Raw genomic sequence first — 27,161 nt, 5'->3', positions numbered from 1 at the left:
TACACCGCAAACAATTTGCCCGCATTAATACCCACTTTAGATACCAGATACACGAAGTGCACATAGGTACGGCTCCGGTCAACCTTAATAATAACACTGCAAAAAATGTGGTCTCGTTCCCGAACGCGATTACAGCGACACTTGGGGCCACGAGGAAATCTACAGTTGAACAAAATTGAACAGAATTTAACAAAATTATTCCGTCAGATCAACGGAATAATTTTGTTAATTTAACATTCTCCCAGTACCCCAAGGGTGGCTGTTATCGCGCTGGGAAATGAGACCGAAGTTTTTCCAGTGTTATTATTAAGGTTGACCGGAGCTGTACAGGTAGGTACTAGTAGGTACGTGTAGATAGACAGTTTTGGCGGCTGGGCATTTTGACAATGAGAAGCGTGGAGTTCCATGAAAGAAAAAGAAACGTAAAATGTTACACGCATGTCATTCATCTCCAGCTCTAACCGATTCTAACTATTTTTTAACATCCTGTTGACCGCACCTCAGTAGTCCTGGCCAATCTCCCTAGCGGATAAGCGCCATCCCGCTTGAGGAGCAACAACAACAACAACATCAATAACGACAAAAAAAAAAAAAAAAAAAACAAGTTTTAGGCACAATCGCCATCACCATCGCCAGCCGTTTTAGAACCATTTCATGTAAGCACCCCGAACCGCTCTTGTTTTACTTGGCACTATTCCTAGACTTAAAAAAAAAAGAACGATTGTTTCTGGCCGGTAAGCCACTCTTACTAGTCGCTGCTACAGCGGATATCAGTCTTGGCGAGAACAATAGTCTCGTCCTTTTTCGACTACCCTTTTAGCTATGCAGGCCAACGACTACAACCATATCGTGGCACATCTCCACTGCCAAAGTGCCATTTTATTTCCTTCTTCATGCGCGCACTTGCAAACAATGATACGCCTCTTCATTGTGCAGAGCAATGTCCGCTTTGGAGCGTGATGCGGTGCGTAGTTTCTCCGAAGATTACCATACCACCGAGGCCGCGGAGGAAGGAGCCCGACGCTGCTTCAGGTTCCTGCTGCTGACAGCCTTCCTGCAGGGGATCGCGTGCAATCTGCTCCAACCCTTTATGCACACACAGGTACTCGTTGCAACGCCATGATAAGTGACTTGGGTTTTTCGCATCGTGGTTGAGGAGAAATGTGCGTGGTTTTCCATAGCGTGCCGGTCAAAAGGGTTTCAGTATTGTTGGTCGCGTTATCACTGTGGTATCAGCACTGATGAGGGAAGATGTCACTCGCGCTGAGGGAACGTCATTTCGCTGTAATCTGACAGCTGTCAAAGTGGGTATGACTGACGCCAAATTGATGTTCTGAGGCTGGAACATATAGAAAGGACAAATCACATACAAAACCTCAAGTGCCTAAGAAACTAATGACGAACGAAGGAAGTCACTGAAAAGGTCCTACAGCTGGCTGACCTTTTCAGTGACTTCCTTCTTTCATCATTAATCCCTTAGGCACTTGACGCTTTGTATGTATTTGCCCTTCCTATGTGTTCATCAGCTATCATGTTCAACAGATGCCGCTTGCGTCGATCCCGTCGTATATATGTGCGTATGAGTGAGAAAACATGGAAGAGTGCAAGTGGGGATGAGTGCGGGAATGGTTGGTTTGTCCCCTCAGATGCCGCACCTTTGGAAGTCGCTAGGGCGGTGTGTTAGCTTAGCTCAATTGATAGAGCCCTGGACCGGTAATCCAGAAGATGTGGGTTCGTGTCCTACAGCTGGCTAAACTTTTCCATGACTTCATTTTTTTCATTTTTGATAGTTAATTCTGGTTATGTTACCGTATCATCACGTCATGCACACATTATACGACACACCATTGCACATTGCCAGTGAGCTCAGGTATATGAGGATGAGGGGCAGTTGTCATGGACGAAGGGCGTTCCCATCACCAAAATGTTGTCCTGCTCCGACCACAGGCCGTTCTAGAATCCTTATTCATAGCGATGACCATACGACCGTCATCATCAATGTCCAGTGGCGACACCACAACAGTGAAACCTTGAGGCTATAGTGGTGACGAGGGCTAGACAGGCCCCAAGTGGTTATATTTTGCTGAATGTCAGTGAGACTTGCCACGAGTTGACAGCCTGTGGTGAGGTGCGGTGAGATCTCGAGGGGCAGTGAAGCCTGCTATGAGCTTATGACATATGTGGTGGTGAGGCTTTGAGGGGTTATGAGTAGAGGTGAGTGCGGGTAAGCAAACTTGGACCCGCGCCCGCACAGTACCCGCGCGTGTGTGACCCGCACCCGCACGCACACCGGCAAGAATTTAATCTGGGCGACCCGCACCCGCAGTGCTGTCCTTGTATACCCGCATTGGGACCCGCAGGGGGAACTGTTCCTTGTCCACTTTGCCGCTGTTTCTATTTAAAACAATGGAAATTCTGAGTTTTGGCTATGTGTCTCGGACGGCTTCAATCGTATGCCAATAAAACTGGAATTCAACAGAGAGCCAATATATGTCTGCATTAATCGAACTCGCCCGCCAGCACTTGCCTGCTGCAGTCTGGCGCATGGATTTATACAGCCAACGACATAGGGGCTGAGCTCGCGTGTGACAGAGAGGGATCACTTAGTTGGCCATGGTAATGCGGGTATACCCGCATTACCCCGCAGTCGCATTGCGGGTACACCCGCATTTTACCCGCTACCCGCAGCGATCGCGAATTCCAACCCTCAAATCGTGACGATGTGCGGGTACCCGCGGGTGTACCCGCACCACCGCTCAGCTCTGGTTATGAGGTCTGCCATGAATTGAAGGTTGACGAGGGCTACAGTTTGAGGGGCCTGAGGGTGAGTCCGGATATGCAGTGGTGAGGGCATTGTGGTGAGAGTGAATGAAGGGCCGCGTATACGTGAAGTCGAGCGCGATGAGTTATGATGATGTAAAAGTAAATGTTTAGTGAGTGATGTCGCACCGAAATGTTCACCTATGCAGGCCCAAATTTTGTCTCATGTCGGTGGACCACAGAGGACCTCGTATAGTCAGTGGTTCTGAGTTCTTTTACGTACTGCGTTCCGCAATGTCCTAAAAGTTTAATGACGTCTTTAATTTTGTTTTTCTTATCCCAATATAGGCTGAGCCCCTCGGTAAAGCGGAGGTTCTCCTCTCCGATGGCTTGCACGGACTTTATCTTCTCGTTGTCGTCCTGGTGACTCCTTTTGCTGGAAAACTGGTACGGACATTGTGAAGATTAGATTTGACAACATGACCCTGAGCTTGGCGAAAAGACAAATGGGCAGATTACCAAAACGCTCAGCACAGTTATGTCCATTTGTCTTTTCCCCAAGCGTCATGTATACCACAGGTCGCTTGCGGATTACTTTTATGTTCAAGATTAGCGTCTGGTTATTACCTTTTGTGGTCCTGTCGTACAACCTTCTGACTCTCGGTACTCATGCTCTTCCATTAACCGAACCTAGTGTCAGAATGGTGCCCGTTGCAGAGATTGCAAACATTTCGCCAAAATTACTGAGTGCCCCTCTCTGTGTTCCTCAATTACTTCACTTTTGAAAGCACTCAGTGTTTATTTTTGTGGAGTTGAGCTGTGGAGATTTTTGTGGAGATGAGTTGTGAGCTGGCAACAGGCTGCTGGTCAACGTCTGCCTCAACTAATCCAACGCCACATTATGTTGTACCAGCAACTTGCGGGGATATAAGCGACGTGTTGATATAAGGGGCTTGTAGTGCTGCTGCCAGTGTTGCTTGTAGTTCCTAGTAATTTACGTTATGTATACGGGACCCGTCAGACCTGAGCACGGTATAGCTTGAAAATAGGCAGCCTTAGTAGATCGTTGTTACACCGTTCATGATTCAGATTAGTTGGTCGGGCGCTTTAAATACCATACTTCGGAGGCCACGTCGCCCAAGAATCCGTACCAAGACTCTACTACTATCACTGTAACACTAACTCCTCCCTCACTTACTAACGCCATCGCTACTACACTATCACTCTGACTGTTTCAACTAACGTTCTCGGTATCTCGACTTCATTCAGAGTCATGAGGTTTTGTCATATCATAAAGCTTGAAACGCGATATGTGCTCCTTGCGACGTATTGTCTGCAGTCGACATCTCGTGGCTTATTCTATCTGACATCTCCATCTGTTGCAAGATTATTTCTTCTCATAAAACAGAATCGCTTGGCATAAGGACTACCTTCAAACACAATACGAGCGCGTATCGGTACAGTTCCTTCGAAGGCGGCAAAAACAATACGGGCTATTGAACCACTGATTGCGAATTTCAGAGAGGTGGGTCGCAAGCAGTACAAAAGAAACACACGGGAGGGAGGGAGGGAGAGAGAGAGAGAGAGAGAGAGAGAGACGAAACGCTACAACGCTACAATACGGGTTTTCGTTTGTTGTTTTTCCAGGCCGAAAAACAATTCAGATTCCGGAAGATCTTCCGAATGGCACTGTTCTTCGAAGGTCTATGCTGCATCGCCTACGAGTACGGATGCGTTGATCTTTTTCCTGCTTGATACACCTGTTTGTGCACTGTCCTAAATGGAATGGTTGACACACCTCGCGTGATGTTATATCGCGTAAATGCATAAGTTATCATGTAGTTACTATGGGTATTATCATGCGACTTTGTTCGCCCCTAGCTTCGAGTGTAGTTCAACTCTACCAAATTGGTGGCGCTGTCGAACATTGTGACGTCATTCGTTTAGAAACAGGCAAAGGTCTATCTGTAAGCATAATGCGCGCTTTTGTTTTAGTAAGCATCCCTCACGGAGTTTTTATTATTATTTTTTTAAGTTCGTGGCTTTACATCGAGAAACAATTGTGGTCATGAGCGACGTCATAGTGGTCATTCTGTGGATTCATTTTACCCACCTGAGGGTTATTTAATGCGCACAACCTTGGGTAATGTAGGCGGGCACGATAGCAACTGGTCCACTAAGGCGTTGGAGGCGGGTGGAGTTAATTTCAAAGCGAGTACGGAATTGCTTCTTGTATGCAGCTGAAGTACCCAGCTAAAAAATGATGCACAATAGTATTACACGTTGACGCCGTAAAACAAGAGTCTGATTTATAACATTTTGGCAACTTACGGAAACATATCTGCGAAGCTAAAAAAATAGACACAAGTTTTGGGCACTCCGGATGTTATGAGGGAAGTTTCGATGTCTGCCGAGCAATACTTTTTAATATGTGATCAAGGTGGAAAACCTGCACATCTCCGACACTGGTTTCTCCAATCGTATATATATATACCTATATATATATATCTTGAAAAGTTGGAGTTGGATCGGACGGCTACGTAATTATAGTTGAAATAAATGGGAGACAGAAGACGAAAGTAGGAGAAGTAACAAAAAAGGGGTTTATTAAAACTTAAAAATTATAAAAGTTAGGGAGGATGTCTTCCTTTACGGCGGAAGCTCCGCCTTCTTCGGGACGAAAGAGCTATATGTGGCCACATTTAGCTCTTTCTCGGCATTGAGGAGTGCTCCACCCTCCCAGGTGTATATCGCTCGCTGAGTGACCCCTGGTTTGCCAATCCCGAACGATGCGCAGCTACCCAGGACTGACGAGCCGCAAACACGGCGAAACACGTGTCCTCTGGTACTGTCGCATCGTTCCATGAGTATCTGTTTCTCTACGTGCAGCCATAGAAGCCATCTTAATCTGTAAGTTTGAATTTCAAACACATCTAGCGTCAGTTACTTATTTTTTAAATGGCTTTCCCCCCTCTTTATGTTATTATATATATATGTTTGTAAGTCAAATGTCGCCATGCCAGTACTGGACAGTTGTTTCGGCCTTCTTGGGCCTCATCAGCAGTACGCAGGCAGGCAACGTTTGAGGGGATGGCGTCTGAAGGTCACGTGGCACGTAATGCCTTTCGTCAGGGTGTCATAAGACACCTCTGAAAGCCCAATGCAAAGCCAGTCAAGTGTACAAGGGAACAAAAAAATAGCAGAAGCTCTTTGGCTGCACGTATAGCATATGCTTAGAAACATATGCTATACGTGCAGCCAAAGAGCTTCTGCTATTTTTCCCCTATATATAATATACAGTGAACCCTCGATTTATGAACACCCTTCGTTTCTCGAAAAATCTTTCATAAATCGAGGTGCAAGGTGCGCGGAAGAGAAATGGACTGAAATGCGACGGGAAGTGCACTAGATTACGTTTATTTGTGAAAATACTCCGTAATTGTGCTCTGCGCCATACATTCGGCTGTATTTGTCTTCTTCGGAAGAGACGATCAAAGTCTGGCACTGGACTCGCCTGGTCCTCGAAACACTGTATCGTACTTTGAATGTGATTCCAATCTGAGCGAGCTGTCACAGCTTCGGAACAGTCCTGCTAGTTATCTTCACTGTCACTATGATCACCCTGGGCACCATCATTTGACAACTGCACTAAAGCACCATCATCAGGCTGCTCACATATGTGTTCACCGTCAGCAGAAGTAATGCACTCCTCTGTTTTCACTCTCTATTTTTTTCTTCTGTTTTTTTTTTTCTGCGGGACACTGCACGGGTTCTTGACCTTTATGCTTTGTTCAACTATATTGACGCGATCCTAGTACTTCACCGTGCGTCAACAACCCCGCTCATAAATCGAGGTCAGAACACACATGTTTTTGCGGTTCGTACGTTCCCCGAAAATCCGTTCACAGTTTGGATATCGAGGGTTCATAAACCGAGGGAGAAATACATGGAAAATGTTTGGTTCCTTGTCACGCCGTTCATAAACCGAGGGAATTCGTAAATCGAGGGTTCATGAAACGAGGGTTGACACTGTATACTTTCATAGATTTTGCCGTCCCATGAAGATACACGTTGTCCTTTCCATGTTGCGAGTCTTCCAGTCCTTCGGAGCTGGCATCGTCTTGCCCTACTACGTCTCCATTCCACGTCTTCAGCGCGAGGACACCGCTTCCTGGGCAACTGTAAGCGTGCACACATTTCGACTTCCAGCAGCCAACGCTAGTGTACTTCGTTTTCTGTAGCCAGTCATCGGCAGCATGTTTGTCTTCGGAATGGCCGTATGGAAAAACATCGGAGCTCAGTGGTACATGGTACGTGTGACGATATACGTATCAGGATTCGCGCATTCGTTGTATTGGAGCGATGATGTCATAGAGCCAACCATCGTGTAATTCCGTCCGTAGCTTCGTAGGGCCAACCACCACGTGACGACCTATGATCACGTTACGTGCTCACGTGATGGTCCTATGACGTTGCCACGTTCAACGCGCACAATACCCAAAGACGAAGCGAATTTTATCACATTGAACTTTTTTTTTCATCTCTTTTACAGTCTGGCTTCTGCCCACTTCCATTCGCAACGGTAGGGGGCGCCCTCGTCCTTGCTGCCTGCCTGTCCGTCAGGAACCTGCCATCTATACGTACCCGTCTTTGTTGATCAATTACTGTAAAAGTAGAAATTTTCGCGAAGACTTAATTTTCGCGAATTTCGCGATCAAACTTCTTTTGTGCGAGATTAAGGTTCCGCGAAATATAGGTAGCGTGGATGAAAAACTATCGTCTCTGAAAATTCGCGGATATGAGCTCCACAAAGACAAATCGACTTATGTACTTGACGACCTGTATCCTCACAAATTTGTTTTGCCAAACATTTCTATAATTGAAACGCGACTTCAACATCAATAGTTAATTTATTCGCATACTGACTCGGCATTGCAGATACCTGCTTTCACAAAACCAGCACGTATGTGATTGTTACGGGATTGAAATTCACGGTAAGTCTCTATAATACCCCTGTCACACGGGCATTTCGATCCTTCTCGAATCTGATCTGCATCGAACTTCCCGAGTACGCTCGAGTTTTGACGCTGCTACACGGCCACTTTCAATGCGCATTGAATGGTTGACCCGTGCAAATGAATAAACGGAACTAATTAATTTCGCGTTTCCTATATAACAGCGATATTAGTGGTAATTTATCGTATACCGATGTAAGCATCATTTGTAGCTTCGCGCGCATGTCCGTCTTAAGTTATGACAGTTCACCGGGGTCGAGGATGCAAATGGCGGCCGTCGAGCCGTCTTGAAATTCTCAATCCTGTTATGGGAACTGTCTTGAGTCAAGCAGGATCAAAGTTCGATCATGCCTGGAAGCGGCCGTGTAGCACCATCCGATCTGCATTGGGCTCAAGCAGGTTCGGTCGAGCAGGATCGAAAATGCCCGTGTGACAGGGGTATAAACCAGCATGTACAGGATGGCATGTAGAGGCCGGCTAATTCTCATTGTTTACGGTCGACAGTGTCACTATCCCCCGATCCCGTGATTTTCGCTTCCGTCCGCTTCCATACAAATTCGCGAAATTAAGGTCCCGCGAAATATTCCCGAAACGCGCTCCCACTCGAATTCGCGAATTATTAAGATCGCGAAATGAACCACTTTTACAGTAACCAAGGGCTTTGAAGCTTGATCCCCACTGATGCCGTAATTTCGCTCTGATTAAAATACCCACTTTTGCATCCATGTTGTAGGTCACAAGCGTTTCCTCCAATCGGATGCAACATGCCGCGTGATCGGGGACGTGAGGATATTTACAGACCTTATAATAGCAGGGTACGCTTGTATTGCGTCTGTCTACAGCCAGGGTGTGCTAGGGTATGCGCTTCGAAAGGCAAGTCTCGATTCTTACATTTGATGTATTGAAAGCTCAGAGAATACCTTGCGTACAATTCTAGCAATCACAATATTCTTCGAAATGTAGGCAGAGCACGAGGCCGTATTGAAATGTTCTCGGTCCGAACGACTTGCATGTATACATGAACGCTATCTGGTCACCGTAGACACAAAGAGACAAATGCATAAACTGTAGGTTTGTAACGCCAGGCGTTCATTGTCTTCTCAGGAACAATAGAGTTATCTGTTGACTGTGTTGTGCCGTGTTCGTGCAGAAGAAAACTGTAAGGGAAATTTGTGGGTACATCATGCAAACATTACCCAACCCTGATAGAAGTGGTGTGCCAAGATTCAGCGCAGGGATTTTGACACCGAGGATGACGGAAAATCAGGATCACCCTCGACGGTGTCAACACCCGAAATTGTTGATCGTATCTATATCTTCATTTTGGCAGATCGGTGAATCTCGGCTAAAACAATCGCGGAGACCTTAGGCATATCCAGAGAACCCATAGTTGGTTTCAAATTCATGAAGAGTTTGGGACGTGGAAGCTGTTAGACAAGTAGGCGCAGAAATGTTTCAATGGCGATAAGGAACAACGCCAAATGGAAAGTTGATTTCGAATCATTTTGAGCGTTCTAGTGACACTTTTCTTGAGCCACTTGCAGGGGCGTTCACTCACGGCAGGGGGTTGGGGTGGGGGGAAGCCCTAACCTAACCTAACCTAACCTAACCTAACCTAACCTAACCCAACCCAATCCAACCCAGAGAAGCCATTTATGTGTGTAGAGGAGGTGGAGATCCTCTACATGAGCCCGACCGACGGTGATGGTATGCCACGGAAAGGCGATGGCTGTGTGTATAATGTGTTTATTACAAACGACTCGTCCATGCAACTCAATGACACTGTTGGTCGTAACGCGGATGGGAAGACCACATCGCGTTCTCGATTACCTTGTGGCAAAAAAAAAAAAAGTAATATATAGATTGATTGTTTCATTAAGTGCGATAAGACAAATAGCAGTAAGCGAGCGGTAGCGTGTTCCTTTATTTTTTGTGAGGTGATGTGATAAAGAAAAAATTGGGATGTTAGTTTCGACGAAGTCGAACTGACTACCCCAGTACACTTACACGCAGAAAGTACAAAGAGATGATGAAAAAAAAACAAACAAAGAGACGATGTCCAGAGAAGAACAGAGATGATAATGGAGTTCAACATTTTTCTTTTATTTTTGCTTTCGTCGAAAGCGCAATGGTTTCACCTGCAGAGGGTGTCACTATTGTTGCACGAAAAAGGCTCTGCCGAGTGTTCTGGCCATGGCTCAAACAAAGACACCAGATGTGGTACGCGTGCCATCAAGCACACCCGTAAGAGCTTCCCTTTCAAGCCTCGAACGTTTCACTGCGTTGATCACAAACGAGTCGACGTCCTTTGCTAGAGCGAAGTCTGCGTTTTCCTGGATCGTCTAAGCAAGGCTATTGAATGACGTGTCGCTACTCTTCGCGCAGAAGATCCGCACATACACTATTATATAGGGGTAATGGGGTGTTATATAGGGGTAATGGGGTGGGTAGTACCAATTCTCGTGTTTGTTTTCACTCTGCGCGGCAACAGAGCTGAAAGCGAGTCTGTCTCGGACGACACGTGCAGATGAAAACTGGGAAGGCGGGACCCACAAAGCGAAAGGTCAGGAGGGGGGGGGCACCGCCCCCTTTGCCCCACCTTCCGACGCCCCTGGCGACTTGTTACAGTCGATGAATCATGGTTGCACCGCTATGATCCTGAGACAAAGGCAGAAAGGCAACTCTTTCGTGGGACAAGGACCTGGAGTGACCTCGAACGCTTACTTGGTTCTCTGGAAGCCCCGGCGCTCGTGCTGGGTGACTTCAATGCCCATCACTCGGCCTGGGGAAGCCGAAGGACGGACGGTAAGGGAAGGAGGTTGGTGGAGGCAATGGAGAATAATAACATGTGCCTTCTGAACAATCGCGAGCCAAGTTACATGCGATCCCCAACGTCACTCGATGTATTGGACCTCTCGTGGTGCTCAACCGACATAATTCGCCACTTGTCGTGCGCTACGGACGTCGACACTAGAGGTAGCGATCATTTTCCTCTATATATTTCGCACGACAGACTGCCCCTCTCAGCAACTACTGGACTGATTTCTTTCACAAACTGGAGACACTTTTGTGCGGGCCTCAGAACATCTGTGCACACCGGTATGTCCCCTGAGGCTCTCTCACAAGCAATTACCCGCGCTATTCAGGACGCGGTGGTCATGTCTAAAAGGGTAACAGGCATGTCAGTCATTCCCCAGCAATTAACCACCTTAGGGCATTACGTCGCCGAGTAGAAAGAACGGCTCGTCGGACAGGGGAACTTACGGACATTGTGGAATACCGCCGGATGAAAGCTAAAGTAAAGTAAAGGACAGGAAGCGTTGGCGTAAGGTCACCGTTTGACCCGACCACGAAGACCTGGCGGACAATCCGATCTCTGAAGGAGGCGCCCCTTCAAAAGAATCCTCTCGCCGCCTTGGCTGTCGTAAAATGTGTAGACGAAAACACGCTAGCAACGGACTTCTGTGTGGTACTAACGACACCGGCGGCTGCCTCGACGACTCCACTGCACCGCAGTTTTGTCCACAGTTTGACCGCTGAACTTCACCAAGACTTATCCCGTCCCCCGGAAGTTATGGACCGCGACTTCATAATCGAGCTAAAGGCAGCGTTGAAGCTTGTGAACGCCGGCTCGTTCCCGGGACCCGATAAAATCACCTATGCCGCACTGCGAAACCTTGACGGGCGGTCACTCCAAGCTCTGCTTCATGTGTATAATACGTCTTGGCAGCACGGATCTTTACCCACCTACCTGGAAGGAGGCATTGGTTGTTCCCATCTTGAAACCAGGAAGCCCTCATATGCCCTATCCTCCTTTCGCCCTGTGAGCCTGACAAGCTGTATGGGGAAACTGATGGAGAGAATGGTTTTGCATCGCCCCGACTGGTGGCTCGAAAAACAGCGTGCGTTCCCTCACGAAATGGCTGGATTTCGTCGCCACCGATGCTCCATGGATCCAGTTCTCGACCTAGTCTCTACAGTCCAACATGCTCGTGCCCATCAACGAATCGTCCTATCGGTTTTCCTCGACATCAAGCGCGCATATGATACCGTCTCGCACATTTGTGTGCTGCACGCCTTGCGCTCGTTTGGGGTATCCGGTCGGCTCTTCATCTGGCTCCAAGACTTCCTTACGGACCGAACTGTCGCTGTCCGTACGTCCCAAGGCCAAAACCCTCAGCATCCTGTTCCTCAAGGAGTCCCCCAAGGAAGTATTCTCAGTCTGACGCTATTTAATGTGGTGATGGCCGGCCTACAATCAGTAATTCCTCGCAAAGTTTTCCGTGTATGCAGATGACGTCGCCCTTTGGACCGTAGGAAAATCACGCCCAGCCATACAGCGCCGCCTGCAGCTCGCAATAATGTCCATGCGTACCTCACGCACCTTGGGATGGACCTTTCACCCGAAAAGTGTGTCGAGCTCCCTTTCACGCGTAACGCTATGGCCAAATTCCCTCTTTGGGTTGGCGCAAAGAAGCTTGAGCCGGTACGCTTCCACCGCTTCCTTGGCGTGGTAATCTTGGCTTGGCGTGGGTGGCCATCGACTCGGACTTGCGCTGGGCTCGCCACATTAAACACCTTGAAACTAAAGTGCAGCGATGGCTCCCCGAAATTCAACATCTTTCTGGCTCAGGATGGGGCTGTGATCAGCGCTCCCTGCTCGCAGTTCACGCGGCGTTGGTGAGGGCGACTGCGCTTTACAGCCTTCCTATTCTGCACAGGATATCAACAACATCATTAAATACCCTTCGGTCCCTGTTTACTCGAAGCCTTCGTCGCTGCCTCGGAGTTCCATGAATGGCTGAAACACGGCAAGTACTGGCTGAAGCTGGTGAACTCCCGATTGAGGTTCTACGTGAACGTGAAATGGCTCGGCACTTCCTACGTTCGCGTGCTCACATTCCCCGTCACCCGCTCCTCAGGAAAATTCGATACCGCCCTGAAAGCGACTTCTATCGAGTAGCGCAGAGAACACGCCAGACTCTCACTGGCTTCATAGCTGAGGACATTATACCGCCGGAAGCCCCCTGGTCTCTGCCGGTACCGTCGACTTTTGTAAGCCTTCCAAACCTTCTGGGAAGAAGATACCAGGTCTCCCCTCAAGCCCTCCGAGCCCATTTTCATGCTCTGGTAGACGAGAAGTTTTCTACGTTTACGGCAGCATATACCGATGGCGCATCCCGAAACAAGTCCGGCTCAATATTCGTCATACCATCCGAAGACGTAGTGCACGGACGGCGCCTTTCACATCCAACCTCCTCCACAGCTGCGAAACTCTGTGCCATCTTTTCTTTCTACAACACATGGCTGATTTTACACCGCTGGAATGGGCAGTCTTCACAGACCCCAAATCTGCACTTCAAGCTATTGACAATTCCGGCATACAAGGCCCACCCGCACCCATAGTCACAGATGTGTTAATGGCTTACCACACTGTTTACGCAGCAGGCCACAGGCTCGTTCTCCAGTGGGTTCCAGCCTATTGTGGTGTCGTGGGGAACGAGCAGGCGGGCAGCGCCGCAGAAGCAGCACTCTCGTATCGGAAACGGACCAGTATTGTTCTGCTGAGAGGAGACCGCCGTTCTATTCTGCGACGCCTCATGACACCTCTGGCTTCCCGCCAATGGACAGCCGACATTCTCCCCCCATCTATGTTGAGCAGGGTTGATCCAACGCTCGCTTTCCGCATGCCACGAAACACCTGTCGTCAAGATGCTGCATTAATCCACCGAATGCGCCTCGATGTGGCCTTTACAGCTCAGTGGCGTTACCGCTTGAGACAAGTCGACTCTCCCACATGCTGCTACTGTGCTCTTGAGGATCTGGAGCACTCTCTTTGTCATTGCCCCCACTACCAACCTTCCCGAACCGCACTCTCCCAGTCTCTTCGTCAGCTGGACTCCCCTTCTCCTTATCGAAATTGCTTGGTCCCTGGCCCAGCAACAATCTGCGCTCAAAGCTCTTTTGACATTTCTGGACACCATCGGACTTCGATCGTTATTGTGAAGGGGCTCGTTATTTTATTCCTCACATCCCCACCAGCAATGGGGTAGAGTATCGCCTCTGGCGATGAACCTCCCCACTCTCCAAAGTCAAAATAAAGTTGTTGTTGTTGTTGGGACAAGGAAGGCGTTTTGATGGCTAACTATCTCAAGAAGGGCGAAGGCAGCTAATACGCACACTACCCTAGGTCGCTCTGCTGGCTAAGGGAGGCTTTGGAAGGACAACGGTGCGGGAAGCTACAGAAAGGGCATTATTCCTTTTGCAGGGCAATATACGCGCTTGCGATTTGAATGTATTGAACATCCGCCGTATTCGCCGGATCTTGCACCATCGGACTTCTTTTTGTTTCCACACCCGAACAAAAAAAGTTCCCCGCGGGTGACAGGAAAAGCCGAAGCACATTTCGGAGAGCAGACGATAGAAGCTAGACGTAATGAAGCTTCATGAACGATAAAATGAATATTTCGAATTGGGGCCGATAACCTTTCAGAGCACCCCCTTGTACTACTTCGAGACGAGAGAAATTGTGTGTGCTGCCAGTTATGAACCCCTTCCACCGAGACACTGTTCGTATAACACAGGCTCGTGCTCAACTTTAAAAGGGAGGTTTTATCCCTTAAATTCGGTGTAGATAATTATTCCTGGCAATCAAGAAAAGCCTCACTAAATATGAGACCTTTTTGGTTCCCTATATAGGAAATCCACGCCGAGTGATATTTAATGGTGTTGCTGGGTGTAAAAACTTGAAAACATATCGAACCTAACAGACTCGGAAACGAAGGCTTCTATCTCATTTCAGCATGGGATCCCTTTGCCGAAGGTCAACCGTATCTTGGTGCTTCTTGGGCCAGCCAACGTCATAACGGCAGCTATCGTCGGTCCGGTTGGAAAAGTAGGTTATGCTAAATGTTACTTTCAGGTTAAGTCATAGTTGGCATTCTGACACATGTGATGTAACATTTCGGATCGTGGCATCGGAAAAATCGATAGGAGATATAGCTATGGGCGAAGACTTTGTGCGGTCCACTTGCTCCACCTTGGACGCCCCAATACCTGCCACTGGTCCTCGTGATTGAGTAGATAAGCAGATAAGGAAATCGCTTTACGTCCCTGTAGTCTGAGACGTGACACGGGTACGAAGCCTTGCCCTGGATGCGCGTTCTGAGGGCTTCCCTTTGGCTTTCCTCCCACATTTACTCGCACAGCTCTTTATGAAGCCGGCCCAAGGCGACTGAATCTCCGGAGTCACATCACTCAATACCTTAAAGGAACATCGAAGGTAAAACAAGCAAAAACAACAACAAAAAAAACATATATTTTACCGCGTAATATGAACGCCCTATACCTTCAGGAATTGCCACGTGAAATATTTCCCTTGGGAAGCGAACCTTTTCCGACAAAGCATTAGTTTACAAGAGTGGGCACAGCGGTGGCGATCTCTACCAGCTGTTCTGTCGTGTGGTGACGTCATATCAGTCAAGTAAGTTTATTGGCTGCCGAGAATCGTCTGCTACAGCAAGGGAGCAAGGCGATCGGTCGACTGCGCTCTCTGCCAGACGCGGGCCGGGCGCCAAATACTTTCCGCAAAAAGGAAGGAAGGAAACAGAACGCGCAGACCTCACTATAGGGTTTATTCACTGACGTTACCTCGCCGCCATACTGCAGGTCCCTCGAAGGTTCCCGCCTTCGTTCCCTGCCATATACGCTTTTTGGATGGATATTGACGTCGGAAACATGGAAATTACTTGGATACGCTACAACTCACACTGCGCAATAACTTTGAAACAGCAAATATATACAGTGAGTACGATATGCGTAACGGCTTGTATGGGACCTACAATATGGCAGCCGAATGCAGCACATCTGCGTGCTAGCGACAGTCGCGGTCTCCCGCAGATGACGTCATGTGAATAAACCCTATTGGGCGGAGGACATGACGTCACGGACTCGCAGCTGAGGAAAGGAGGTATTCCGACTTCGAAGGCTCTCGAAGAGCGAAGGTTCTCAGCGAGAAGGAAGGCGAGACCGAAGGCTCTCTTGGACGCCGAGATAGCGCGCTTAACTCGTACTTATTGCGTTAGTACATGTCCCAGGGCTTGTAACCCCAGTTTCTACTCCCCACATTTCTTTTTCGAGCCTTTCCACCGTCACGTGAGTTCTTATGTCCATAGCTGCTCGACAAAGCGTAACACCAACTCGCGTGCTGGCCATGTCACGTCGAGACTGTGAGGTACCCTGGTTCGAATCCCGTTGTCGGCAGCCCTGTCTGAGTTTTCCTCAGACGCTGTCAGGCCAGAAGTCGGCCCAGGACGCACCTTCCCTCAGAGCAGAGATTTGCGCCCCAGGGAGGGGGGGGGGCGCAAATCTCCCACTTGCCCCACCAGAGGTGAAAAGTAGACGCCGGTTCTGCTTCTGTGTACATAAGTATAGGGTCGCATAACGCCAGAACCTGAAAAATAACCCTGCTCCTAAATATAGCACATATAGCGTCCGTTTATGCTTATCGTATACCTTGAAAATGGTTAAAAATTGGGCTGTTCGGTACAGCATACTTTAAAAGCGATAAAACCCCCGTGCCGGGGAACAAGTCAACAGACGACACAACACACAGACTCGTCTGTTGACTTGTTCCCCGGCACGGGGGTTTTATCGCTTTTAAAGTATACCTTGACCAGTGCTGTAATCCGCGCTGATAAGTGATACGATTCATTTCCGCGCAAAGTCGCGTCATGGCACCACATCTTTCTTGGGGTGGCTCATGGCCATGGTGGGCATGCGACTGGCCATTTCTGCAGCAAAGGCTCTCGCGAAACCGTGAGTACGAAGTGAAATTTTCAGGACATCGGCAGACTAACGTTGCTTCTGTTCGTAGGTCTTTGGGTACAATTATCTTCAGCCATTTAATGATCAGCTTCGGACTGGGAGGTGACGCCATATGTTCCATCTTTCATGCACAGAACAGGACAGCGTACGTTTCTACATCTTATATTTAATACCGTGGGTCTGTAATGCGTGCTTAAGATTAATGGTTTATGTACTTTTAATTTGAAGGAACAACATCCGCAGCAATGCTCTCGGGCAAGCAACTGTGGCAGGTTTTGCAATCGCTGCCATCGCCTTGGGGTAAGTCGACACGAGTACACTGCCGTGCATATAATCGCTAGTCGATCTCCCTGGAGAGCTTGTGTTCTTGTGTACCAACATATTCGAACATGTCGTGGGCTACTGGGCATGGCCACAAGCTCATTCGTCTAACTGGAGAAGGATACGAAGGCGCTCCATGTCAGAGCACATGCTCAACGCGAATCGTCTCATCACGGATTTATGCTCTGTGTCCGCTGCAGATCTTCCGGATATGTATATGCGAAAGCCAGACAAGGTAACCATGACCAGTACCAACTACATAAACAGAGCCTAATCGCTTAAGCGACGTGACATATTGTCATTAAGAATCCTGCTGTCACGACCGTGCTTCCGGCTGCCGTAACCATGGACACGAGCCGCCGTCAGCTGCCGAAAGCCCGTGATTAAAATCGTGAAAGAGGAGGCATTAAGCAGGCCTTCTGCATGGGCGTACCGAGAGAGGGGCAAGGGGGGACGTGCCCCCCCCCCACCGGAACTTCAAGGTCGCTTGCGAAAATAGTGCACTCTTTAGCCATAGATCGTAATGATTAGTCTCGGACATTATAACAGGAGCCTCTGAACACCCCCACAGTGCGCAACGGCCGCCTAGAGAAAAAGATGTGGAAGGGGTGTCGGGGTTGCACGCTTGCCCCCTGGAAGCGCTTTCCCCCCTTGGAAAAAATCTTGGGAACGCCCATGGTAACTAGGTGGAGTTGCCAGCACACATACCTTATCGCGTGGAGGAAGGAATGTGGGGAGGCTCCCTGTTCCACCGAAAAGTGAAGGTGGCCGCCAGCCGTGTGACGTCACTGCTAGTCTCGCAGTTTCGGTCAATACAGTTGCCTGTATTGAATGATGATGGCACTGGAAGAAAAGGCACCAGCAGTGGGAGTCGAACTCGCACCTTCTGAGTGCCACAGAGCTAGTCAGAGATACTACCAATTACATCATGCTTGCTTACCGTCTGTTCAACGTACAAAGCCACGCGAGGCAACACGGGGACAAGCACTCAACAGATTGTCTCTTACATTACATACTTACATCAGAGGGCGTGGGTTCGAATCCTACTGCTGGTGCCTTTTCTTCAACTGCCACCCTCACTGAAGTATGCAATTGGCCGTTGTGAGACTTGAGCTGTGTTTGTCGTTCTATGTTGAATTACCTAATCCACTACAACGTTGCCTGTATTGCATAGTCTCGGAATTCGAGATCATTAATTGGACCGTGTCGAGGTGACCCAAAAGTAGCGCGCGCAGTAGGCGCGCAGAAGGCGCGCAGAGCCTTCTCATCGGGTTTTTCGGGCAAAGCATTAGTTTACACATTGGAATTTCTCCTCTCCCGTCCCATACTACGCTCCGCAAGAAAGAAACCCCCCCAAGGTGAGGATCTGGATCCGCCCCTGATCCATGTCTTATCAGTTTTCTTTGGAGGAGAGTAACCCGTCGTACCTGGATCACATTTGTTAGTCTACAAGTCGGCCAGCATGAACGGAAAAACTCGTGGTCGTTATCCGGACAGATGTTTTGCACGTATTGTGCCACATATTATACCTCGTGTTGTATCACCCCCAAAGCCCGAAGATGCAAAACCTTGATCGTGTTGCACCCCAACCTCCAGCATATGGTTCGCGCTACATCACATATTTCTTTACAGGAGGCTCCTTGGTATCGTACTCTACACCTACTTACAGGACACAGGGTCATATCTGGAAAACCCAACGTTTAGGTGCTTCGTCGAGTTGCCCATGGTACCAAGAGTTTTACAAGCATCAGAGAACATCTCGTTCATTTTGCATTATCCGCAGCTGCTGCTGACTGGTGCCTTGCTCGTTGGAGACTACCTGTTCGGCGGTGAAGAGCTCGTCGAGAAGATGGGATACGCTTCCGACTGACAGCTTCGGCACGGTTTCTCGCAAATAAAGAAATGTCCCGCGGTACAAGTTAGCTGTAATTCTATTATACATGTTAACGAGCAAAAATTTATCCTAGCGTATACAGGATGGCAGTGATGACGCGCAGGTCTTGGGAAAACCACCAGCTCCAAGATGTAACAGTTGTATTCTCTGTACCGCTGCAGATAAGATTTCGTGTTCAAAACCTGCACCGAAGCTTTCTGCAACCAGTCTTGTATTTCTCTTTGCGACAACTGCTTTCTCCGTGTCACACTACTTACTGCTGACCAACGTGTAATCTGTCTGAAGGAATAAAGTGCGACAAGCAGGACATCGCAAGTGCCATCGCATTCCGTATCACGCAACTTCCTTGCCAACGATCACTTCGAATGACAGAGTTCTCTCTCCTGATTTTTCGAAAATGGGTTAGCTTCGGGTGGGTTCATGTGACCGAGTTCCATTTTAGAGGTGCATCTTGGCTGCTCCTTGTCGGCGTGTTCGGTTCCTCCTCTCTCACCTTCGCTACGTGAACACACGTGGTCACTGTGTCGTGTGCATTAGCCAATCACCGCAGATAATTTCCCATTGTGTGTGATTGACGGAGTTCGTAATGACCACATTACCTCTGCCAGCGATCAGGCACTCAGCCACTCCCATCCAATACTCTTTGTGTTGGAACTTGTCTGCGGCGATTGGCTAATGCGCACGACACCGTGACTGTACGTATGTCCACGCAGCGGAGGTGGGAGACGAGGAACCAAACAGGCTTGTTCAGCACCAACTCACGTTGCCTAGTGGTTGCGGTGATGGCATTCCACGCTGGGATGGTGACACGGGTTCGAATCAGGGCGCAGACTGTGCTGTCGGGATGTTTTCACCAGAGGAAAGGCTTTTAGACAAATGTCGGCACAGTTCGTTGCGAAGTCTGCCGAGGACTCACGGTGCCCCCTGCAATAGTCTTAACGTGCCCGCCTATGCGTGGTCGACTACGGCAAGCAGTTCCATCCCCCACCCTTGTTCAGCCGTTACCCGGATAGATTCAAGCAAATGGTTTTCTGCTTTCTCTCATGCAATATGTTACCTACTCACCTTAACGTACTGAGTTGCAAAGCTCATTATATTCCCATAACAAATGCCAGTACCCGATTTATCGCTTTTGCGAAACAATGGGCGCGTTAAGTGGCGGCTCTACCCAACACGTTCGGTGTACTCTGCCCCTCGTACTCCGGTGCCTCTACTAAACGGTCTTTCAGAACTACGACTGCGTAAGTTTCCAAGGCGTCTCATTGGTTTTCCGGCGTCCTCTTCCTCCATACGTCACGGGGCAAGAACAGCACTTACGCGCTCCGACCTGCAAGCAGGAGCGTGGGAGTGCACGAAGAGCGCCACGCTCCACAAAAGGATAGTTTATTAAAAAGTGCGCTCCCTGCGCTCTGGAGTCCAATGAATGAGGATGCGGTAAAATTTCGCAGGCTTGGCGACGTATCGTCAGAGTATGTTACGCTGGTTAACGAATCCTATTCCCAGACCGTTGCACACTTTACCGCATAGCACGCTCTCATATAGCAAACCACCATCTCAAATGACACCGTTCTGCCCCCCCTCCCCCCCACCGCCCGGGAGGGGTACGCATTTTGTGACACTCACGCAGTGAGTGATGAACCCACGCTGAATACTGAACCCATGGTATAAGAATTTATTTGCAGCTTACGTCGTGCACCATGCAATTTTTCAGCTGTACGTGGTTTATTGTTGCGTCCCGCGGCCAGGGGACACCCAGCTGACAAACTGATCGTACGTGTCCAGGTACTGTACCCTCAGAGGCTGATCCATGTCCTGCTGAGATTCCTTCGACACTACGTAAGCCATTGTGCACTGAGGCTGCTGCGGGATACCTGGATACGGCGGTGGTGCACAATGCTGTGACACCTTATGGAGTGAATCCAGCTGTGGTGTCACTTCACGCAATTCGTAAACCCTGACGTCATCCGCTGTAGATTGCTGCTGCTGTATCACGGGGCTCCTGGCTCTACTAACGTTAATCTTCTGCGCTGTCTGAGATGCAGGCTGCGGAGAACGACGCGGTCTTAGATTCTGGTCAGAAGTGTGCCGAGTCCGCGACAGTCTGACGCCAATCTCTATGTTATGGCTTCTGTCTCGTTCGGCCGGGTACTCAGGCTCAATGGACCGCGACTTCCGTTGTGCCACTTCCCGAGGTCGCCTATGCCCAGCTTCATACTCGGGTTCGCTGCAGCGAGAACGCGTTCCGTCAACGTCGTGTACCTTGCCAGAAGACCGACTTCTATATCGATTTTCATCCCGGGCAGGGCGTCGAGTCTGACGGGGTCTTTCTTCCGCGTAATCGTCTTCATAACATTCGGTCGCATCACATTCAGTGTACTCCTCGGTTTCGAATTCGAAATCTCTCGCAAGGGCCCGTGAGGCAGGACTGACGCTGCGAATTCGTTGAGGTGAGTACCTGCCACGGTCTTCTAACTTTTGGGTCCACCATTCTGTCTTTAGTTGCTTCGGTTTCTGATGGGGCGACTGCCGGGGCGACTGTTGGAGCGGCTGTTGGAGCGGCTGTTGGAGCGGCTGTTGGAGCGGCTGCTGGAGCGGCTGCTGGAGCGGCTGCTGGAGCGGCTGTAATACGGGCTGTCTAGGTTGTTCTGCCAGAGGATGCACCATTGCAACTTGTTGCACCTGGCTAGGCATGGCCACGCCTTGAGCTTGTGCAACGTATCCTTGATTCGGGACAACGCCTTGCACTTGCACGAAAGATGAAAACGGTGGTGCATTTTGAGCGGGATATAGTTGCGGTTGAGGTGGTTGCACAGATGACTTCAAGTGTCCCCTCCTCCGTTCTCGTTCATCTGGCTCGGATAGTTCGCTTCTTTCACCAGGCCTCCTCGTGAGATTGTAATCCCTTCTGTCTTCTTCTCGCCGCCGTTCTCGCTTTTCTTCTCTTATTCGCCTCTCGTCGTCCCGATCAAACTCTCCGTACTTCTGGTCATGTCCTCTACTCGACCTCCTGTCACTGCGAGCTTCGCTGCCTTCACTTTCGGATCCTTTCCTGCTAGACTTTCTCGTGTCCTTCCTCTGCTCTTCAAGCGCCCTGCTTCGCTTTGAATATTTATCTTCTTCGCTTTCAGAGGCCTCTTCTCCTCGAGATTTTTTTCGTCCTTTTTCGTCGCGTTTTCGTCCTTTCTTGGAAGACTTCTCTTCAACGCTTTCGCTCCTCGATATTTCTTCTCCCCTTGACTTTTTCCTTCCTTTCTTTGGTCTTTCTTCGACTTCTTCACTTACGGACGCTTCTTCTCCTCTAGACTTTTTCCTAGTCTTCTTGGCAGCCTTCTCGAGGTCTTCACACTCAGATGCTTCATCCTTCTTGGTTTTCTTCGATGCTTTCTTGGCAGACTTTTCCTCGACGTCTTCGCTCTCAGAGACGTCCTCTTTCTTGAACTTAGTTGGTTGCTTCTTGGGCCCTTTTTTAGTTTCACTTTCTTCTTCAGGCGCACTTGCTGAAGCTTTCCTCCTCTTACTTGCATGATCCTCGTCTTCTGTAGCTGAAGATAACACATCACGACGGTCAAACAGAGAGAGCTGCTGCCTGATTCTTTGTATGAGCTGCTCTGCCCTGTTCATGAATCCAGTTGCCTGAGACTGAGGTGTAGGTGATTTTGGTGACTGGGGTTCAGAACTTCTCCGAATACTAGTTTCGACAGGAGGGCTCAGAGATCGAACGCGCTGTGTCTCGGGCTGTTGCGCTGGAGGCAGGTATTGCTCCTTACTGAATGGTGGTACTATCGCTGTCTGACTTACTCGGGTACCTACGAAAGCCGTGTCGAGCTGAACGGTAATAGTTGGCGCCTTTTGTTGAGGAGCTGTTTGTTGCGGCTGCATCTGCTGCGGTGGAAGCTGTTGTGGCACTTGCGCCTGTTGTGGGTGAATCTGCGGTGGTGGAGGTTGTTGTGGCACTTGCACGTGCTGTAGATGAATTTGCAGTGAAGGAAGCTGTTGTGGCTCTTGAACCTGTTGTGGGGGAATTTGCTGTGGTGGAGGTTGTTGTGGAACTTGCACATGTTGGGGGGGAATTTGCTGTGGTGGAAATTGTTGTGGAACTTGCGCATTTTGTGAAGGAATCTGCTGTGGGGGAAAAAGCTGAGGAGGATTCTGCTGAAAAGGTGCCTGTTGTTGAGCGAACTGCTGAGGCGGATTCTGCTGAAAAGGTGCCTGCTGTTGAGCGAACTGCTGAGGAGGATTCTGCTGAAAAGGTGCCTGCTGTTGAGGGAACTGCTGATGCGGCAACTGTTGAAGGGGCACCTGCTGTTGAACTAACTGCTGCTGAAGCAATGGGTCCGGGGGCACTTGCTGTTGTGCAAACGGCAGTTGTAGCGCTTGTTGCTGAGCCAACTGGTCCTGAGTAATAATCTGCTGCTGGGCGACATGCAGGAATCCCATTCCTTGAGGTAGCGGTCCACTAGCAATCAGGACGTTCGGCTGTAGAATAGCAGTTCGACTGTTGTAGTGCTGCGGTACATCGCAAGGCGGCATTTGACTTCTGAAGTCGGTGCAACAAGTTTCGCCTTGCGACCTGTAACGTGCTTCTTGTCTAGGACATTCGACACGGCTTTGTCTCGCATCGTCGTAGAGCTGGTCAGCAGATCTCTTAGGTGGACCAAGTGCATTCTTCGCATCAATGCTCCAGTTACCGCTTTCCCTCCCTCCTCTTGGTTCGTCTAATGCTCGTCTATCTCTCGTATCACTCTGACTTAAACGCTTCGTTTGACACTTGAGTTCTTCCAGTTCCCTGGTCATGTCTCTCGCGACCTTCTCTTCGTCGTACTCGCCAATGTTAGGCCGTGCTTCGACGTACATCTTGGCACTGACGATTTGACCGCCAATAACTTCCTCGTACGTTTTGACTGCGGCCATATACTCGGTCTTACGATCGTCACTAAACGGAATGCGCTCGAGCAAATTGGTGATGCGTTGACTAACGCCTGATGTGCCATCGCTGACTGCAACCTGGTAGTACGGTTCAGGTGGAAGTTCTTCAACTAGTTGAGGCTCCGTCTGTATAAGAGCAGTGGCAGAAGCCTTTGGTGATACGAGTCGCGCAAGAGGTGCTATGTCGGCCGGAATAGGGGCAGCTGCTGATGATAGGCGTGATGGAGAGAAAGTACCAGCAGAAGGTCGTGGTGACTGTACGCGTTGAGGTGATGCTACATGGATGGGAGATGCTACCGGGGGAAGAGATGCTACGCGTGGAGGAGATGCTACAGGTGGAGGGGATGCTACAGGGGGAATAGATGCTACGCGTGGAGGGGATGCTACAGGGGGAATAGATGCTACGCGTGGAGGAGATGCTACAGGGGGAATAGATGCTACGCGTGGAGGAGATGCTACCGGGGGAAGAGATGCTACGCGTGGAGGAGATGCTACGGGTGGAGGGGATGCTACGCGTGGAGGAGATGCTACAGGGGGAATAGATGCTACGCGTGGAGGAGATGCTACAGGGGGAATAGATGCTACGCGTGGAGGGGACGCTACAGGGGGAACAGATGCTACGCGTGGAGGAGATGCTACGGGTGGAGGTGATGCCACTCGTGCGGGTGACGCTACATGCGGGGGCGACGCAATGCCGGCTCCGCCGTGACCTGGTGGGGCCATTTGTTGGGCGCCTTCTTGCAATATCGGCGGTTCATTCTGTGGAATGCCTGCTGCGTCGGCGCCAATTTGTGAGAGCACCGCAGGTACGGGAGGGGGAATTGAAGCGGCTGGGGCAACATCTGGAGGTTGAGGTGACGCAGCTACGCCAGTAGGCGGGATGTTAGCAGCGGCTTGATTGGGTTCTGCAAAGGCGCCGTGGGGAGGGGATACGGGCGGCGGCGGCGCTGCAAGCACAGCTGCCGCTTCTGGAACGTGTGCTTGCGCATCAGTAGCGGCACCTCCAGCTGCTGGGCAGACGCAGGCTGCAGCGGCAGGAGCAACTTCTTGGTGAACGGCTCCGGAGCCGCCGGGTGCAGGTGGAGGTGCAGCGGCGCCAGCAGCTGCAGCAGCGTCAGGAGCAACATGATGGGGAGGTGACGCAGCTGCAGGCGGAGGCACGGCGGTAGCTTCTGGGGCAACACCTGCTTGACCGGTAGGCTCTGGGGCAGCCATGTTTCGGACCGGTCAACTCAGTATGCAATTCTGCATCATATGTAAAAAAGAAATGAGTACTATTTGGTAAGCTCTGCATGTAAGTATCGCCCTTGGTGATGTAGCCCCCCAATCATAATCACAAGATAAAGTTGCTGTCGTCGTTGCTTTGCAAGGAAAGGCATTATCGTCGGTCTCACAGTTAACGCAGTCTGAACAGTCAGGGACGTTCTCAGTAAGGCACGGCTGCTTAACATGCGACAACGACACTTCGGCGGCGCAGTTTGATGGCGACACTGCCTAGAGCTGAGTCACTCATACCCACACCAGTATCGACAACATATAGTCGTAGAGTATCGACATTGAGGCAAAAGGGCCAGTTAGAGCCGCCATGTTGTTTACATTACACCACCAGCGCCATCCATGAAGCGCTGTCTTCTTTCTCTGCCGAACTTCATCTTAATCTATTTCTACTGCCGAAGTACAGGGTAAGTCTAACAAACGTTACACATTTCGATCACATCGTAAAAATAAAAGACGGGGTTTATCCAACCCCAAACTTTGCAGACTGGTAGCCGTTTCTGTGAAGTGTTGTTGGAATTTTTTGTGAGCATTATGGTCTCGTAGAAGAAAAATTAAAACTGAAGCAAAATTTCACTCTATGCATTTTCTATGGCCCATCTCACTCAAAAGCCGCCATTTTCTCCTGCGTGCACTTCATTTTTATTTCATCGCACACAGGTGGCACCACCATACAGAGCAAGACTGGAACAAGAGAACTGGTGCATAACGTCAGAATCGGCTTGTCACATCGTTGTATAGGCAGCGTTGCCTGTGTGAAGTGATGTGAATGTGAAGCAGACAAAAAATGGCGGTGTGGGATAAGTCAATGATAGTCATTGAAAATGCACGGGGCGAGATTTTGCTTGATTTTTAATTTTCCTTCTACATGACCATAACGCTTACAAAAAATTCGAATAAAATGGCTATCAGCCTGCAAAGTTTGGGATGGGCCAAACCCCGTCTTCCATTTTTACAGTGCGATCGAATGTGACGTTTGCTAGAATAACCCTGTTGAGGGCGGGAGCTGGAGGTCGAACGGAAACAAGATGGCGGCTCCAACTCGCCCGTTTGCCTCAGTGTAGATGCTCTGAAGCGTAGTTTTGATGTAACCCGATACTGAGCCCCATGTAGGAGGCTACCTTCTACACTCTTAAAAATGAACTTCACTGCATAGCACGCTCCTATCCAACCACCACCTGGAATGATATCGTTATCTGCCCTGACTTGTTGAAAACGGGAGGCGTACGCCTTTTTTGTGACACTTATGCTGTTCATAATTGTCACAAAAAAGGCGTACGCCTCCCGTTTTCAACAAATCAGGGCAGATAACGATATCATTCGAGATGATGGTTGGATAGGATCGTGCTATGCGGTGAAGTTCATTTTTAAGAGTGTACTCCCCGCTACTGCCGCTGATAGAAGTGTCGTTGCCCTAGTTTAGCACTATAACTAGACAAAGAACCAAACAAAAAGGGAATTCAAAATTAACCAGGGCCATCGAGGGTCCATGGTTGGGACAGAGTCCGTCTGTGGGAATGCCCGCTCATGCCCCTGGTAGTAATAAAATATTGTCCCAAATGTTTCTGTCCTGACATAACACACTGTCATCTGAACGTTACATGAACGTTGTGAAACAGCGGTATCAAACAGGCGACACTTACGTTCCAGGTAGCCGCCCGTGCAGAGAATTTAGTTGGAATGCCACAGAGCTCGTGCAGCATCGATCGATGGCATTAATAGGTGTTCATGCTGATGGTGCTTCCACTAATTCTCTGTACTACGTACTACAGTAACAATATGTGTGTCTTATTAAATACGTATATGTCCAGTGTGACCTACAAAGAAAGCTAGAAAAGTACAGCCAATAATGCAACAAGTACGTTTTCAACATGCGCGAATAAATGTACCGGTCTGTTTACATTCCCTTGAGGGGTGGGAGGCGAAAAAGAATACGGTAAAGAGAACGACGCAGGTTTTGCCGCCGGTCTGGTTTCGTTTTGCCTGTGCACGTGATCTCCTCTGAGCGCGCTTTTATTTGCGCTTCGCTGAAATATTTTATAGTAGATTTATAATTTAATTTATTTATAGTTATTAATTAATTTATATTTAATTTATAGTTGAAAAATTTATAGTGCATTTGCACGTAAAGTGACTCAGCCGGC

General features: G+C 49.2%; 2 protein-coding genes across 3 annotated transcripts; one reads left to right on the top strand and one right to left on the bottom strand.

Annotated features, from left to right (window-relative positions):
* The first annotated feature begins 606 nt into the window (after nt 1–606).
* On the top strand, nt 607–18,840 carry LOC135393344 (uncharacterized). 2 transcript variants are annotated; one of them, XM_064623816.1, is made up of 14 exons: nt 607–656; nt 937–1,102; nt 3,109–3,207; nt 4,408–4,484; nt 6,806–6,941; nt 7,002–7,070; nt 7,313–7,400; nt 8,509–8,648; nt 14,578–14,670; nt 16,501–16,592; nt 16,651–16,746; nt 16,830–16,901; nt 18,555–18,648; nt 18,706–18,840. In XM_064623816.1, the coding sequence occupies exons 2-14, from the start codon at nt 941–943 to the stop codon at nt 18,790–18,792; spliced, it is 1,305 nt and encodes a 434-aa protein (XP_064479886.1). In that variant the 5' UTR covers nt 607–656; nt 937–940; the 3' UTR covers nt 18,793–18,840. The 2 variants fall into 2 exon arrangements, with proteins under 2 accessions (XP_064479886.1, XP_064479885.1); XM_064623815.1 differs by having other exon boundaries at nt 650–734.
* Nucleotides 18,841–20,472: 1,632 nt separating this feature from the next.
* On the bottom strand, nt 20,473–26,767 carry LOC135391729 (titin-like). The gene is made up of 2 exons (XM_064622143.1): nt 26,661–26,767; nt 20,473–24,987 (listed from the first exon to the last, which is right to left on the bottom strand). The coding sequence occupies exon 2, from the start codon at nt 24,955–24,957 to the stop codon at nt 20,539–20,541; it is 4,419 nt and encodes a 1,472-aa protein (XP_064478213.1). The 5' UTR covers nt 24,958–24,987; nt 26,661–26,767; the 3' UTR covers nt 20,473–20,538.
* Between the last annotated feature and the right edge of the window lie 394 nt (nt 26,768–27,161).

The sequence above is a fragment of the Ornithodoros turicata genome, chromosome 4, assembly GCF_037126465.1.
Source record: "Ornithodoros turicata isolate Travis chromosome 4, ASM3712646v1, whole genome shotgun sequence".
NCBI classification, from domain to species: Eukaryota; Metazoa; Arthropoda; class Arachnida; order Ixodida; family Argasidae; genus Ornithodoros; species Ornithodoros turicata.
The sequence above is the reverse complement of the archived record's forward strand: the minus strand, read 5'-3'. Positions and strand labels throughout refer to the sequence as shown.

Bases quoted from the DNA above. Each gene is read 5' to 3' on its own strand.
- LOC135391729 (XM_064622143.1), bottom strand. From the start codon at position 24,957: ATGGCTGCCCCAGAGCCTACCGGTCAAGCAGGTGTTGCCCCAGAAGCT.
- LOC135393344 (XM_064623816.1), top strand. From the start codon at position 941: ATGTCCGCTTTGGAGCGTGATGCGGTGCGTAGTTTCTCCGAAGATTAC. The intron at 4,485-6,805 runs GTACGGATGCGT...ATACTTTCATAG, and splicing joins CTATGCTGCATCGCCTACGA to ATTTTGCCGTCCCATGAAGA. The intron at 16,593-16,650 runs GTGAGTACGAAG...TTCTGTTCGTAG, and splicing joins GCAAAGGCTCTCGCGAAACC to GTCTTTGGGTACAATTATCT.